Below are 17,612 nucleotides of genomic sequence, written 5' to 3'. Positions count from 1 at the left end.
CAATGCCATCATATTGTATCATTTTATAGTTCACATTTTGAAGTGCTTTACCCTGTATCCTCCAGATTAAAGGTAATACACCGAAGATAAAATTTGAACTTAGTAGAAAAAGTAGTTGTGTACTAAATCTTTCCTACTGAAATTTATAAGATTTTAAAATGATTAACATTTAAATATTTTAGGCAGTTTTAGTTTTTTAAACATACAGAGATTCAGTTTCAACATCATGCTAATCTATGGTTTAACCATAATTTACTGAATATGTTAGGTATGAACAAAACACATGAGAGGCTAGCCCTGCAATGCTCTGAGCCCAGGGTTACAATGCCCATCAGCCTATAAATATTCAGGTGGGTAGTTAAAGTCCTGCTCTTCTCTAGATCCCTCAGGGAACAGCCATTACTGTTATGTCCGTTATAGGTACGTTATCCAGGGAGTTTATGAGACAGTTTGAGTTAAATTGCTGATTTTTGAAAACTCTTGAAAATTAAACTATTTCAGAGAGCTGACTTGATGTTGCTATCTCTATTTTTATTTTCTATGGTTATTATGGTTGCTTTGTTGCCCTGCTTTATTGTTACTGTTTATGTGATTATTGGATTATAAGATTGTACTGTGGATGCTTTGAGGTGTATTATATATTCTGTGTAAGCCACTGAGAGTCTTTTGATTGTGGCAACATAGAAATATATTTAATAAATAAATTGTAATTTGTTTTGATATTGATAACTGGTGTCCTGGTTTGGCAATTAGTTGTTATTCTACTATGCTGCTTAAAGTCTATAGCCAAAGTGGCATATACATTTTGCAAATGAAAAATAAAATGTATGAATTCATCCTGTGAGTGTTCCTGGGCAAGAAACACAAGGTGTCACAGATATATACTAGGATTAGCATCACAGTTACAGGTAATGGTATTGCTGTTTGGAATGGTCATTACTTACAACTGAAGTAACAAACAGTTCATTGGAATTTCAATTATTATATAGAGAAAAGTTATCAATGACCTGTAGGTAGATCCATATAGACAGCAGAGTGGAAATAGGCAGAGTAAGACTCCCAAAGCTATATCCAATACATTCAGCCTCTTGTTCCATTTGTCCTTGTGGTAATTCACCCATAAACATTTGTTTCAGATTGCAGTCCAAAAATAGCATACTGTCCTTTTGCTACTAGCCTCTGGTGTAAACTATAGAAAATATGCTAATTTTACATGCTTTTCAGTTAGAACATTTATCTAACAATTGCATTTTCATACTTTCCCTGGGCAGTTTTCCCCCCTCGTTTTCTTTTCAAAGTCAAGACAATTCCCAGGACAAAACCAAATGGTGATTACTAACCTGCGCACCACGATCGTTCACAAGCTCCACAGACCATCTGCCTTCATACTGAATCCAAACAAATATTCCACCATCAGCATCACATGTTGCCAACTTCTGGAATGGTTCGTTCCATCGCACAAGCACCACCTAAGAAGATTTCAGAAAACACCATGTTTCTCAATTTTTATTCTAGGTGCCAACAGACAGTTTATTAGAATTTCAGTTATGATGTAGAGAATAAAGGGTCATTAAATTCTAAATTAGGACTACAAAAATCAGAAGTGTTCCCCTTAAGAATTCAGTAAGTGAAAAAGCAACTAAGAATATTCATGAACACATGTGTAATATAGATCAACTCTCTCCAACACTTTAAAATGGAAACAAAGGAAGTTTCTAATATGTAACCTTTTCTCTTATCATGAAAACAGCTATACTCTGATATCAATACACATTCAATCTTTTGAAGTTTTATTAACTAATTGAATATATTCATCAAACTTTCTTGGGTGGTAGGATTTGTATCTAGCATATCAGATCTATCTCTTAGTATAGGAGGCTATATTATTTTGAAAGACAGAATGTGTCAAGAGTCATGAATTTTTCCAGATTAATCTGAACTAGCTGATCAGATTAATCCAACATCATAAGCCTACCAAAAAGAAAAAAACCTGCTCCTCATTTCTCCATGAAAGCCACAGTCTACATCACCTAATAAATAAAAATCACACCACCAGCAAATTGTCATAGTAATAGGCAGGGCCACAATGAGAAAGGCTTGAATCAAACTCTCTGCATCCTTTCCCACATAACATCTAGTAATCTCAAATGCCATTTTCCTTTTTTAAAAAATATTTTTATTGAAAGTTTTACTAATAATAGTAAAATACAAACTCAACTCAGAAAGAAGGGAAAGTAAAGAAAAAAGAGAATAAAATGTATATGAAAAAAAGAAAAAGAAAAGAATAAGAGAAAGAAAAAAGAAATATTTAAAGAGGTAGCTTATGATTTTTATCACAAATACAAACTTAATAATTCATCACCCCCTATAACATTGTATGCAAATATCTCTTCTTCCCATAACCTATCCTTTATCCACACGTAAATCCATAAATCATTAACATTTCAGTCCTAGTGTCAGCAAAAAGTTCGTAAAGGAATTCCAGATTTATACAAACATGCCTTATTTTAATCCTAATCAAACAAGCCAACTTCGTACTCCTTACGTTTGCTTCTAACAATCTTAATCTTTAGTTCATTCAGATGCTGTCATAGGATTTGATCTCTCTTCCATTTTTCTTTTTCCCATCTCAAAGATTTCTTCAGGGCTTTAACCAACTTCTTTTGCAAGTCCAGTAAAAAATCCTTATCCAGGTCAATTTCTTGGCTTGTCATCCGTGTTTTCACTTTAGCTGTTTACTCTGGATAGTCCATTTTTTCCCAGTACTTCTGCAAATTCTTAATGTTCTGATATTTATGCATCAGGCAAAATTTGTTTCATCTCCTTATCTTGTAAATCTTCCAAGATGTTCTCTTTCATGTCAGTAATTTCTTCTTTAATATCTTTGAGATATAATCTAGTCATAGAAGCAGGCATTATTGCTGAGATTGAAGTTGCTATTTTTTGACCCCATTCTTCAAAAATCTCCTGAAGTATTTCAGATGTCAAGCATTTTCTGTCATTTTGCAAGTTCCAATGCTGACCAAAGACAAGAGACAGGCTTTTCACTTTTTTTTTCCTTTTCCCTTTCTGCCTGGAATCTTTAGTCCCCTCTAATGTTTAGTTTCTGAAATGATAGTGTCTCAAGTTTCTGCTTTGACTTAGGATAGACTAAACAAATTGGTTCCCATGAAGGTGCTATTTATATAATTATTTCCAAAACCTTATAGCAAAAGTCCTAATATTCCATTATTCCAAGTTTGCCTGGTCCCTTAATTTGTTTCTAACTTTCTTGAATCAGACTCTTATTTAGCTTTTTGCTGATTATTTTTAATTCTTTAAGTTCTTAAGCTTATCATTAATTTTTCTTTGATTCAAGAACAAAGGTTACCTTTTTTTTAATCTGTTCAATCATGTCCAATTCTTGGAGACTGCCTGGACAAGTCCCTGCAGTTTTCTCGGCAAGGTTTTTCAGAAGTGATTTGCCCTTGCCTGCTTCCTTGGGCTGTGAGAATGTGACTAGCCCAAGGTCACCCAGCTGGCTTTGTGATTAGGTGGGACTAGAACTCACAGTCTCCTGGTTTCTAGCCTGGTGCCTTAACCACTACACCAAACTGGCTCTAGCTTTTTGCTGATTATTTCTAATTCTTTAAATTCTTAAGCTTATAGTTATTTTTTCTTTTATTCAAGAACGAAGGTAACCTTATCATGTGGCTTTTCAAACTTGTCATTTTGAAGATCTCTAATATCCTTAAGGTAGTTGAATTGTTAATTTCCTAAAGCGATTAGAAAGTGGGTTAGCAAACTTAGTGTCCTTTAAAAGACTCCACCGTGGTTGAGAGCATGAGACCACCTTTTGTCTCCCAGCACTCAAACCTGTGGGAAACCACTGTCTATGGTCTCCTTGCAAGGAGCAGCTGTCCTAAACCAAGTGGGCAATCTCCTGTCCTATCCTTATCAGGAGAGGTTCTGTGAGACTGGTCTACTTGCTGGTTCTTTGGTCTGCAGTCATTGTCTCCACTCATTTGGAGACGTCTTAGCTCACCATTCCTCACCCGGAAACTCCTTGAATGCTATTTTCCAGCTTTATACCAACTTGGGAACAACCTAGAACTGAAGTATGACTTGATTACAGGCCATCACTTCAGGATTTCAAAATTGTCTTGAGTACTGAATCATATAACAATGAAGGGTAAAAACTATGAATACCACACATCAAATCATGAGTCTTTAAAACTCATCCATGATTACTGAAGAGTGTTGAATATTTAAAATGAATTCTAAACCCTTGCAGCATACAATACTGTTTTCAAAGGAAATATTATAGTGCTAGTAAGATTTACATACATACATACCCATCATGCTATTCCTTTTTTGGGTGAGCAACATTATGTAAAGTGCAGAGACGAATAGTGAGCAAAAGAAATACAAGACATGAGATAAGAACAAAGAAATATAAATATTTTATTATATAAACATTATATTTAAATACAAATATAGTTTATACTTGTCAGCTCTTCTAGGTAGACCAGATTAAGAAATCAACTCCACAGGAGGGCTAAAACTACTTTTATTGAGATTGGCTATAACAACAGAATCTCACAAGTCTGATTGTGCTGTACCTCCCCTCTCCCTATCCCTTATAGTTCAGTTAATTAGGCAGGTGTCTGACTGAGCCACTTCTGAATATTATCTGTCTGTTGTAGACTTAAAATATATTTTACCCTTCATCACCATGGCAACAGATCTTGCATATCTCTGTCATCTTCCTTACCCTCTACAACACCATCATTCACTATATCTCTCCTTATAAAGTAGGCTTGCTTCTACCACCTCAGTCCAGCAATTCCTACCTGCCTTTTGATATTTAAAAGTCTTACCTCTCTTTTTAAGGATCTTATCAATTCTTTCCACAGTGATTTCTTGGTCTTCCCCTTCCTTTCAACTGATTCACTTTTCCTTTCATATATTTGTTTTGTGATTCAGTCTTCATTCATTCTTTCTATATGACCAAACCACCTGAACATAATTATTTTGTCCCAATCACTCACTTTGGTGGTTGTGGCAAAGGAGAAGATCAGACCTACAGGCACTTCATTACAGAGTGCCTCAGGATTCAGTTCTTTCCCTGGTCATCCACTGGGTCAGGGAGAGGTATCATCAATATACAGATGATACTCGATTATACATCTATAATCCAGATAGGCCAGATGGGAGAAATGGAAGAAACCATGATCAGGTGTCTGGAAGCTGCCAGGGTCTGGATAGGGAAAAACAGGCTCACAATCAACCCAAGCAAGATGGAATGGCTGTTGATTCAGAGGCCAACTGATTCCAGAACAATTATCTTTGGCTCTTGATGAGGTTATGCTCTGCAGAAAGAGTAGGCTCACAATCTGGGGGTCCTCCAGAATTCACAGCTCCTATTTGAAAAGCAAGTAGAGTCCATGGCTAGGAGGGTTTTTGCGCAGCTTCACCTGGTACGTCAGTTGTGGCCTTATCTGGATACCTTGGATATATGCTGTCAGATTTGATCAAGCATTTCATCCAATGGGCAGAGATTGAGTAACAGGGAAGAAATTATGTTACATAAAGCAATTCATCATTTGAACCTATTATATAGAACTGGAATGGATTTGTTCAGTCTGCATTTGCACTAAAGATAGTCACTCGTGCCTAGATGACATTACTGTAATTCTCTCTACATGGGACTACCCTTGAAGACCACCTGGAAACTTCAATTGCTCCAGAGCTCAGAGGCCCACACACTTAGTCGTCAACCGCAAGTACAATTCAAGATACTGGTTTTAATCTATAAAGCCCGATGTAATTTGAGGCCTGGGCATTTTATTGAAAGCTTTCCCTGATGGTTTCTCTCACCCTATTCAAACAATTAAGGAGCACCTCCTAAAGTTCCTACCCACAAGGACGTATGGTAGAAGAGGGACTGATGGCAGGCATTCTCTATAAGACCAACCCTCCTTTGGAATACCATGCCCTATGAAGCAAGGATGGCTCCAACCCTCACAGCTTTCCAGGAACAAGTGAAAACCTGGCTCTTCTGGAAGGCCTTTGGGGATGATCACCAGAGGTGCCATGCCAAACAATTTTTAGCTCATTAATTTCAATATCTACCTTGGGGAATTAGATTTTGGATTTTATGACTTTAATTAGTTATAAGAATAATTTTGTGTTGTGCTTTATTTTGTAAGTTCTGTACCTAGAGCCTGTTGGGTTTAGGACAATGGATAATCAATCATCAATTGATTAATAAAGAAATAATGAATGGTTCCCTAACATTCCCAGTTCTCAAGTCCATATAATAAAGTGTGCCAAAATGCAGAAATTATATCCTTTGACAAACATGCACTCCTCACAACAAACTACTAACATCTTACTAAGAAAGTTTCCTGCCAGTTTTTGGAAATGTTTCTAATTTAAAGAGAAATCAGTCTGGCAAGTACCTCTCCTGCTTCCATGTCTCACAGTCTTCACTTGGAGAGCATTAGAGCACCACATTCAGCAGCCTTCCATTTTATTGTATCTGATAGCTCATAAAGGCATTCCTGCCATATCATTATCAGGGTTTCACAATTTTGTCGGGAATTGAAAGCTACGTGGACTTATATCTGTCCTTGTTTTCAAGAGAAACAAACCAACCACGGCAGCACATTATAGCTATGAAGTGTTCTGCAAGTGGGTTGCAAATGCAGACCGAACAAATCCATTCCAGTTCTATATAATAGGTTCAAACGATGAATTGCTTTATGTAACATAATTTCTTCCCTGTTACTCAATCTCTGCCCATTGGATGAAATGCTTGATCAAATCTGACAGCATATATCCAGGGAATCTACAACAGTATCAAGAAAATAGTGAAGGAAAACCTTGTGTAGCAAGAAGAAAACACAGTTCAGGATTTGTTTTCATGCAGGGCCCGTTCCAAAATATGTTTCTGATTGAAAAGAAGAGCTGCCATTTCATCACTGAAAAGGATCTTGAAAGGAGAAGTTAGGATCTAAGAGGGAAACAATCCTTCCCATCCTCCCCAGTGGCAAAAATAACAATTATTTGAAATATTATTGAACTGCAGAAAAACCAGTGAACTGAGCGTGTGGGAAGCCAATTCCCAACCCCAGTTCTCATTCAGGGATGAAGGAAGATTTCATTTCAAGCCTCTGATTTTCTCCAGAAGAGACAGGCAGCACAGCTCCAGTTAAGGGAGCAGCTGAATTTGGCCAAAGCTATTTATAAATGGGCAGCTGATGCTCATAGGCAAGAAGGTACCAGAATCCCTGTGGGGGATTTGGTGTGGCTTTCCACGACGTTTCACCTTTCTTTCATCCATCCAAGGAACTGGACTCATAGTTAATTGGCCCCTTCCTTGGGTCTACTCAGATCAGGTGGCCTTCCATGTTCAATTGCTTGGTTTTATGAAATTACACCTGGTGTTTCACCACTCTCTCCTTGCATGGGTGGGGCCTCCTTGCCCCTTGCATTCATCTCCTCCTCACCCCACCCCCAGTTCTGGTGGGTGGGGAAGAAGAATACAAAGTGGAGTGTATCCTGGGTTCTAGATGCAGGAGGGAGAGGTTAGACAGAGATTGTGGAAAGCAGTGGCAGATGTACACATACCCCAAGTGGTTTGCAAGTTCCATTTGAAATTTCCATGGAAGCCTTGAACCCCTGAACTGTCTCCTGCCTTACCAGACTTTCAGCAACAGGAAGAAGAGGGTTCCTCACCCCCTACCTCACAACTTGGTGTTTCAGACTCAAATGAGTCTGGGGAGGGAAGGCCACATTCCAACTTTGGTGATGCTTTCCATTTCAGACTTGTCTGTTGACCTCAGGGAGATGCCTGGCCCATCTTCGCAGGTGAGTAGGGGGCATCACTCTATGTGCTTTCAATGGTGGAGGGGAGAGTGAGTCTGAAGAGGAAGATAGTGTGATGGAATGTCTGTATCTTGGGAACATGTGGGACAGAGCAAAAGTGTTACAGGAGGGAGTTGGATCCTTTACAGAACAGACTGCCTAGTTCAAGAGAGGGGGGAAACCAGATAAAGATAACAACTCTGCCTTAGTTACACTAGGTATAATAGGAGCCAGAGAACTGCTTTGACAGGCTTTCAAAATTCTGTTACATTACCCTACTGATAATAAAATTCTTTCCAGAAATCTAAGTGATTGTTGTTTCCTGAGTTTGCCAGCCTGGTAGGGTTTGATAGCACCACTCTCACTTACAGAGGCATTTACCTCTGCTTGCATCCAGCCTCCTGTCAGCTCTCTGGCCACTTTCACCAATCAGTAGGGCATCTTATCTACAGCTAACAGAGCTAACAGCACTGCGCTCCCTGTCTACTAAAATCTACAGCCTTCCCCAAATTGATGCTTCTCCCACAGAATCATAATTAACAATTCTACTAACTGCTTTGCAAAGCGGAAAAAGTGCACCTCTTTTCATTCAACTTCTTTTCCCCTTAGTACAGCAAATAAAAGAAAATTATGAAATATAACATATTTTGTTTTGTGCACTTCTTCAAAGAATTCCAACAGGATGCTAGCTTGCTTTCTGAACATCTGGAGGGTGACAGGCAAACACCTGCTGAAAGAATAAATCATACCTGGACAAGTAAACTCATACCTTGCCTCTCATTATTGTCCCATGCTATTTTCCTGTCTCCTGTCATGTAAAAGAAAACCACATACATATGCATCCGATCAAGGGACCGATTGCTCTTTCAAACTTTTAGTAAGTCAGGTAGATGTGGCAGAAGAGGAGAAGCAAGTTCAAAAATGCAATGATTTTTGACAGAAGATATAATTATCTGAATAAAGAAGAAACACTCTTTACTTTTCAAAAAATCTAAATGAAATGCCAATGTTTATATTAAAACCCTTAAGTCTTAAATTGGGGAGGGGGAAGCTTTGCCCCAACATCCTCACCTGCCTGATTTAGAGATTTGTTACACACTTTGCATGAATGATTGAAAGAGTTTGGTCAGTACTGTCAGCTGATTGTATTTGCAAAGTTTCTTGCATGCAGGAATTCTACCATATTTAGAGTTCCTGAATATGGGCAGTTTTGTAATAAAAACCATCCTTACAATCCCCTTTCAGATATTTGCATAGTATATATGAAAATTTCAAATAGTAGCCAGGTATGGTGGGTTGGGACTGGGCTTGCAAACATGCTCTCATCTCCCTGTCTTACCTCTATGTTTAGAAAAACTAGTTTTCCTAAAGCATGTGTGGCATTTTGACCATGAGACAGATTTTGGGGGCCTTGGTTATACTGTAACATTGACTTTTATGAGAATATTGTGTTTTACATACTGTGAACTGCCCAGAGTCACAAGGTTGAGATGGGTGGCCAAATAAAATAAATAAATATCTCACTAAAACGTTTCATGAGTGAAAAAGCTGCTGGGGAAATGTATCTGCACATCTGGGATGAAGCTGGAAGCCAACTCTACCACTTATTTTGTTCTACTGGCTCAAGGACAAGGAATCTTTTGTAACCCAGGGATAGGTGGCAGGTGCACCTGGACTTCTCCCTTCATGTCTACCAGGTTCCTCATTGTCTGCAAAAAGGTTATTCTAAATGTTAATCAAATACAGAAGTTGTTGTGCTACAAAGCAAAGCATCATCCTCATTTATCAGAAAGTTTTTGCATCCCACAAAGGCCCTGCTGGAATACCTGTCAGCCTTACCATGAAGACCAGACAGAAAACACAACCAGATGAACTAATTCTACTTTACTGTAAAGCTACATTAACAGAATCTTGCAAGTCTGAAAGTACAGTCCCCCCCCCCACATCTCCTTTACAGCCCGAGAACTTAGGGAGGATCCCCTCTGAACCTCTTGTTCTGCCCACTATGCAGCTGCGGCCTATGCTGTCTCTTATCTGACCATTCCCTAGGTAATGTCTCCCAAGGTCTTTCTCACATACCATTACACCATCACAGCGAACCCAGGGTCAGTGTCTAGTTTGCCTTCGAGTAAATGGCTGCTTTATAATAGTCTAGTCCCATTACGGCAGCACTTATATACAGGTAGTTCTCACTTACCAACTGCCTCGTTTAGCAACTCTTCGAAGTTATGATGGTATATATATATAAAAAAGCTTTGCAACCAATCCTCACATTTACAACCATCCAGCGTCCCATAGTCATATGATCACCATTTCTGTGCTTCCTTTTGCTTGTGGCAAGCAGTTAATAGTGAACGTGGAAGTAAAATCATTTGCTGAATGACCAAGGTGACTCACTTAACAAATGGGAAGTGATGTTGTAAGTTCATCACAGTCACGTGGTTTTCTGCTTAGAGACTGCGGTGCTTAGCAACAAAGTTGCCGGTCCCAGTTGTGGTCGCCAAGTGAGGACTACCTATATGGGCATGTCTCTTGTGGAAACCATTTTCTTAATGTGCCTAGCACATTCTCACAGAATTTTAGATCTGCCCCCCTGGTCTAAAATGGATGCTTATCTATGCTTTATCTTCTTCTCCAGCTGTCCTGATGAAGGAAAGATAGCTGAGTTAGCAAGGGAAAATGAGTGATCTTAATAAGTGTCTCTGGAAAAGGAGGCAAGAAAGAGTTTTGATGTGATTTTATCCTGACATTATTTACTTATACTTCATAAGATGCCTTGAGTGTTGAGAAACTAAAACCTCAGGATATGAATTAAAATAAAATTGCTTAGTCCTAGCTTTATCTCTAATAATAAAGACAAGCTGAAGGGAACCGTTTGAATGTAACATGATTAACACTCTTTTGGAAAAAAATATTCGAAGAATTTCCTCCTACCATTTGGTTGACCTCCATCAGACACTTTTTACAGGTAATCCTCAATTAACAACTGCTCGTTCAGTGACCGAAGATATGACAGTGCTGAACGAGTGGTACTTACAATCAGTCCTCAAATTTCTGGCCGTCCCAGCACCCCCACAGTCATGTGATTGCAATCCGGGCATTTGGCAACTGGCTCACACTTAAGATGGCTGCAGCATCCCATGGTCACGTGATCACTATTTGCGACCTTCCCTGCCAGATTCCCACAAGCAAGGTCAATGCAGGAAGGAAGGCACCAGGGAAGGTCACAAGTTGCTCTTGTAAATCATCCCCACTCCTGCCACTTTCCTGTGCACCCTCCCGCCCTCTGGAGCACCCACCTGCACCAGGCCATGCTTGCGCCATGCTGCAGTAGCCACTTACCTGACTGCCAGCCTGCTTGCAAGCCGTCTGGGACTAGCAGCTTCCTCCTGGCTTCCCCATTGACTTTTCTTTTTGGAAGCCAGCAGGAAGTTGCAAGGAGGTCCTTGCTTAATGAGGGCAACAGGGACTGCTAGGATTGCTGTCACTAAGTGATATGGTCACGTGACATCACACTTTTGATTGCATTCCTTAGTGACAAATTCCAATCCCAATTACTTTCGTTAAGTGAGGACTACCTGTAGTTCTATATATTACAGAGCTGTGTGCGTGGGAAGTAGACTGGACAATCTTTTCTTTATTATTTACTTTTTTTGTTTGTTGCATTTATATTCTCTTTTTCTCTGGCAACTCTCAGGTAGGTTGGGCTAAACATGACTGGTCTAAGAAGAGCTTTGTGGTCAAATGGGGACTTGATCTTGAAGTTCCCATACCAAGTCCAACACTCTTGTCACAATTTCTCACTAGCTTTTTGTCAGTAATGGAATTGCTATCACTTAGCCGTATTTTGGGAGGCACATGTACATCTTCACCTGTCTACTTGTTTTTCATTCTCCTTTTGTTAACTCCCAAGAGTGTTCAAGGTGACCTTGACTGAGAAAAAAATCAGTGCTAAAACAGAACCAAATATAGCCTAAAAACCCAACAGTGGAATAGGCTACTCTACTGTGTTCTAATACAAATTCAAGAAATACAGATAGTGCAATATTCCAGGAGTCTGAAAATAGAAGAGTTCACCACCTCAAGTCATGACATTAAAAGAAAAATGTGTATTGCTCTCATTTTCACTCTTATATAATTTTACCTTAACCCATCAAATATTCCTTAACAAATAACCCATGGCACATGATAATCCATGGTTGAGTATAATGGAAATATTTCATGTGATCTTTCTTGCACATTTTGTTTCTGTAGTCAAATGCTGGATTAATTTTGTTGAGAAATACTCTTTTTATCCTCATAAAAGTTGCATGAGCTTTAAAATGTATTTTAAGATTTTCTCAATTCTATTGCTAGGATGTGGAATAAGCAGGTCCATAAACTATAAAAACCACCACTGAATCACTATGATGTAAACCCTCTCTAAAGATGTCTATATCCACTAAATATAGATGGTGAGCTGTTCAGGTTTGCTGCCAATGTGGCATTATGGACAGAAAAATGAATAAAGGTTAACCTACATTTAAATTGCCATAAAGGTCATCAATAACACAGCAATTACTTTCTGTGATTGTTATTAAGGTAACATGGGAGAATTCCATGTAGATAACCCTGAGCTTCTTCTAGGAAGGGCTGAAAACATAAAATACTAAATAAAATAATTAAGCTCCATTTTTATATTCCTATATGTAATACAGCACATCCCAGGTTTATCTATGAAGTTGGCTAGAATACTATTTCAAACTACATCAAAACCACAAATCTCCTTCCCATACATCCAACAAAATTCTTTCATTCTGTTAAGCCTTTCATTGCCCGTAACTTAGTGTTTCATAAACACTTCTAAAAAGCAATATAGATAAATCCTGATAAAATTATAAGTCATGTCTTGTTGCTTTAAAAAAAATATATATATCAGAAGCGTTTTATTGCATAATATATCTTTAAACAATGAGGCCAATCAAATCCCTGCTACACCCATCACTCCCTATCCTGTCTGTTTTGCTAATGCAAATGCCTCTTTTTACACATAAAAGAGAATCACAGAAAGCAGCAACTTGTTTCCCAGCCTTAACTGGAGATGGCAGAAATGAAAGCTGGAATCATTAGTAGGGTAAGCATGTATTTTACCCATCAGCTAGAGGGTGGAATGGATAATTGCCCTCAGAAGTAGAAGCTACTACCAGAGTACCAATTATTAACCTATAGAAAATACTTAAGATAAAATGATCTGCAGGAAGTCACAGCTTCATTATTGATGTTGTGAAGGAGAAGAAAAATCAAATCATGCCAAGTGTTTTTTTTACTACAGTAATGATCTTCCAGAGACAAGCAAACCTAATGGATTTATTTGCTCTTTCAAATGACAGTGTAGTCAATACAGCTTTTATTATATAAAATGTATGTCATCATCATCAAAGCAATAACTTAACTGCATAACTGTGTAAGGCAAGCCATTTTTCTCTTCTACTCCATTACTGGTTAGTGTAAAAATATACTAAACTTTCCATCATAAGAAAAGAAAAAGCTATACTTTTAATATTTGGAAGAGGTTGCTAAATTCTTTACAAAGCAGATTCTAGAGATAACTCTTCTGTGTAGGCACACAGGGTTATATTACAATGATTTTCCTACACATGCCTGACTTGTTTAAAAAAAAAAGGACCTTTTTGTGTTAGCACACAGATCAATGAACTGATCATCTGCTTTCTACCAAGCTTTTATCTGTTTCTTTTTGTTGCATTGATGCCATATAGTAGGTTTGAAGACAGTGTCTGCAAACACAGATTATGGGGCTATTGGATAAAAGTCAACCACCTCCACACCTAGCCCTGAAGAAAGCACTGTTTACATTACAATAAATATGATCAATTTTGCTATTCAAATGTGATATGGACACACACATACACATGCACACGTTCACATACAGTTAGATATCTGTTCGTATTTATGTATGCATGCAATCATTTGGGTGTCTGTACAGCAAAAGAATGTAGAAATTCCCTGTTCAATGAGTTGAATTGAGTTGAGTTGAGTTTAATTTAGTTTAGTTTAAATTATGGTTATAGACCAGTTCAACAGTTCCCTGTTCATTACAAGAAATTATCAAAAATTGTTCCTGTTTGGAAGCTTCAATTGCTTACAGAAATGATATTATATTCTTCATGCTTGTAATTTGAAACCTAACACTTTGATCCATCTGGTGAATCTGCAATTTTGCCAAGTTTCAAGTTGATCTGATGAAAATTGCCCCTGAATAACAATTTCAAATGTGTTAAAAGCGGACACATTTACTTTATTTACTTTCGCTTTGGGGAATTGTATCCTTTGTTCTTTCAATCTCAGTTTAGACAGGGAAGATGCTGTGCCTGGTACCCATAAAGATGCCCAAACTGACCTGAGCCAATATTGCCAGCATCAGAGCCTGCTGTTTGATATTTACACGATTGCTAATTACTCATGGGACACTTTTGTTAAAATGTCTAATTTGGCTTCTTATATTCTAGCTTTATGGAGCCTGAGACAGTACAAAATAGCCTTAACTCTAATCAACTCTAATGAATGTATATATATTTACTTCATAAAAGTAAACTGTCCAACTGCCAGATGCCCCAGCTGATAAATAAATATAAATATTAAATAAAAGCATCAACATCATAAAAAGATGTTGAGGATATAGGACAGATTGAAAAGGGGTGGGGAGAGGATCACTGATTTCATTGCTTCTGCTCTACATCTAACTGCATGCCACTAACCAGCTAAAGAGAGCATTCCCATCTGCCTTAAATGCCCCACCTACCTGGGTCAATGATGGCCACATGATACATATCTCAAATGCACATAAGAAGAACCTGCCTGGATTTAGCCAAGGGCCCATTTTGTGTCACACAGTGACAAATTAGGAGCATTTGAGAAGCTAAAAACTCAAACAGAATGAGCATTGACACATTAACATCTGTACCAACCGAGCAAATGCTGGTTCTATCCAACTATGGGGCTGTTGGGTAGAGTCTACAATACAACATTGGGCACTCCTCTACGGCACTTGTGAAGTTACTTTTAAAGTTATTCTTCCAATTAAGCTTGGAAGCTTGAAGACATTCAATGGTTTGAGTATTTCAGATTCTCTGAACTGAACTTTCTGTGAACATGAGCAAACTGCAAACATGCGTATTGTATACCATTTTACTTATATAAAGAATATTGTTTTGCTTTTAATCCACTGATTAGCCTTAGTGATTATTCATGCAGCCATTTAAAAAATGCTATCATGACTCTTAACACTATATACCCCTGCTATAGGAATAAATGAAATGAACCCAGAAACTCTTGTGAATTATGCATTTAACTATTCATTCAACTGGCAGCAGTTTTCAGTAATAATAACAACAAGAAAGACCATATGAAGAATAGAAAAGAGACATGGTAAGGCAAAGTATTACATGGCCAGTACCCCCCCTAAAAAACTAGCAGGCAAAGTAGATAACAACAAGACCCGGCAATGGGTAAGAGAGGAAAGTTGAAGAAAGAGGTAGAGGGGCTAATCCTGGCTGCACAAGACCAAGCCTTAAGAACAAATGCATACAAAGCTAGAATTGAGAAGACAGCAACAGACAGCAAATGCTGCCTCTGCAAAGAAGCTGAAGAAACAGTGGATCACCTAGTTAACTGCTGCAAGATCGCACAGACTGTCATGCCAGTGCAAAGTAGCAACAAATGGTGCATCTGGAAGAAATGCCATTTGCCTGCAAGCAAGAACTGGTGGGACCACAAAACAGACAAAATAATAGAAAATGAAGAAGCTAAAAGTGCTCTGGGACTTTAGAATTCAGACAGACAAGCACCTGCCACATAACACCCCAGACTTAACTACTGTTGGCAAGAAAGACAAAAAAGTCTGGATAGTGGGCGTTGCAATACCTGGAGACAGCAGAATAGAAGAGAAAGAACTGAGAAAATCACAAAATACAAAGACCTACAAACAGAAATAGAACGACTGTGGCAAAAAAAAAAGCAAGGATAGCATCAATAGTAATAGGCATCTTGAGTGCAATCCCAAAACATCTGGAGCACCACTTGAAAACCATTGGCATTGACAAAATCAGCATCAGTCAATTGCAAAAGGCAGCTTTACTTGGAACAGCTTATATCCTGCAACGATACCTTTAACACCATCAAACAACAACATCTGCCTATCCCAGGTCCTCGGGAAGGACTCAATAGGTGGATAAAAATGCCAAACCCAGTCCAAACATCTGGCTGACTGTGCAATCAACAATAATCTGGTAGCAATTCTGATGTTACTTTTCTTAGAAAGCATGGCTGGATATGGTATGATATATGATATTGCACAAAACCATGCAGCAGCTATGTCTTTCTTAAAATCAGTGTTATTTTAAGTGCATAATGACATAGGCAAGCTACATGCTTAGGAGTCTAGCTCTCTTTTCAAATAGCTAAAAACAGTGGCAGAGTGTCATACACAAAATTAAAATAGGTTTGTTTTGACCAGGATTTATACTGGCTCTCTGCTTATGAACTGGCTCTCCAGCAGTGTAATGGAAAGATTGCTCAATATTACTCTGCATAGTCAAGGTTCAATGGAGTGTTTAAAACTGAGCTGTTTTTTATATTTATGATAATATGTTTTCGCCTTGCCTTTCTTCCCTTTTTCTGTTAGTTTTTGTATCCCTTCCCCTTGTTATTTATGTATATTAAAGCAAATAACATAGGAAATAACTATTTTAAAAAGTTCTCTGATCTGATTGCCTGAAACCAACAGGCAACAAGTAAGGCGCTATTTACAAACTATGCTGAAAAAGAGGTGGTAATATTTAATTGTCTAAACAGCCCTATCCCAAGTGCTCACAATTCCCTTGGACAGAACAATCGAAGGGGCTGGACCCTGAATGCTCTGATTAACTTCATTTTAAGCTACAAAGGCATTTTCAGAAACAAATTATTCTACCTTAGGAAGCAACGGAAAAGAAAATATAAAGCAAGTAATTAAATCTAGAACTTAAACTATGGGGTAATTCTATACTGCCTTTGAAATTCATCTAAATGACCCACAAATTGATGTGAGAAATATACCATTGTACACAGTATGTTGTTCTCCCCCCTCCCCCACAACACGATACGCCTCATATAGCTGTAACAAAGTTCTCATACCTGCTAATGCTGGCAGAACCTTGCAAAACAGACTGTTCTCTTAAGGCTAGAGGAAGAATTCATACAAAAGATTTCTGCATGATCCCCCAATGGTCTAAGTGGTGAGCTTAGTAGACTCTGTTGTTTTGAAAAGGTAGAATCACATCAATGGATAATTAAAAATAAAGTCACCTTCAAGTGAAGCTCAGCTCCCAGTGATATATATGGACATATCCATCTTGGTATGATAGGGAAGTGCTTTGCAGAGTGGTGTTATCGGGCACTTGTTGATCTCAGGAGAATGAAAGAGAAAGATTGGCAGTATATTTCTCAAGTAAAATCACTTGACTCATAGCTTTTAGTTCCACTCTGTAAATCAATTCCTCATTATAACCCTCCTTTGTTCTGGCATTGACTCTTAAAAATAGAGTAATCTGTTTTGGCTTTCTTATTGGGCCAACAGTTTTCACCTTGGGCTTGCAGATTTGGCTGGATTAAAACTCCCTCATCCCCAGTCAGCAAGGCCAGTGATTGGGGATGATAGGAGTTGCAGCCCAACACTGAGGATCTATGACTGAGAAACACTGGCCTAAGCCAACTTTGCCCTAAAG

The 17,612-nt window shown here is 38.3% G+C and overlaps 1 protein-coding gene across 2 annotated transcripts in view; it reads right to left on the bottom strand.

Annotated features, from left to right (window-relative positions):
• The window catches only part of TULP4 (TUB like protein 4), a 97,759-nt gene that overhangs the window by 27,700 nt on the left and 52,447 nt on the right, over positions 1-17,612 (bottom strand). For both annotated transcript variants that reach the window (XM_088142571.1, XM_088142574.1), the window contains one exon: positions 1,341-1,469. In XM_088142571.1, coding sequence (XP_087998697.1) covers positions 1,341-1,469 — 129 coding nt within the window. The remainder of the gene's footprint in view (positions 1-1,340; positions 1,470-17,612) is intronic.

The sequence above is a fragment of the Python bivittatus genome, unplaced genomic scaffold (genome assembly GCF_059951505.1).
Source record: "Python bivittatus isolate LINGU-HERP-01145 unplaced genomic scaffold, Pbiv_v1 ctg000020_np1212, whole genome shotgun sequence".
Taxonomy (NCBI): domain Eukaryota; kingdom Metazoa; phylum Chordata; class Lepidosauria; order Squamata; family Pythonidae; genus Python; species Python bivittatus.
The sequence above is the reverse complement of the archived record's forward strand: the minus strand, read 5'-3'. Positions and strand labels throughout refer to the sequence as shown.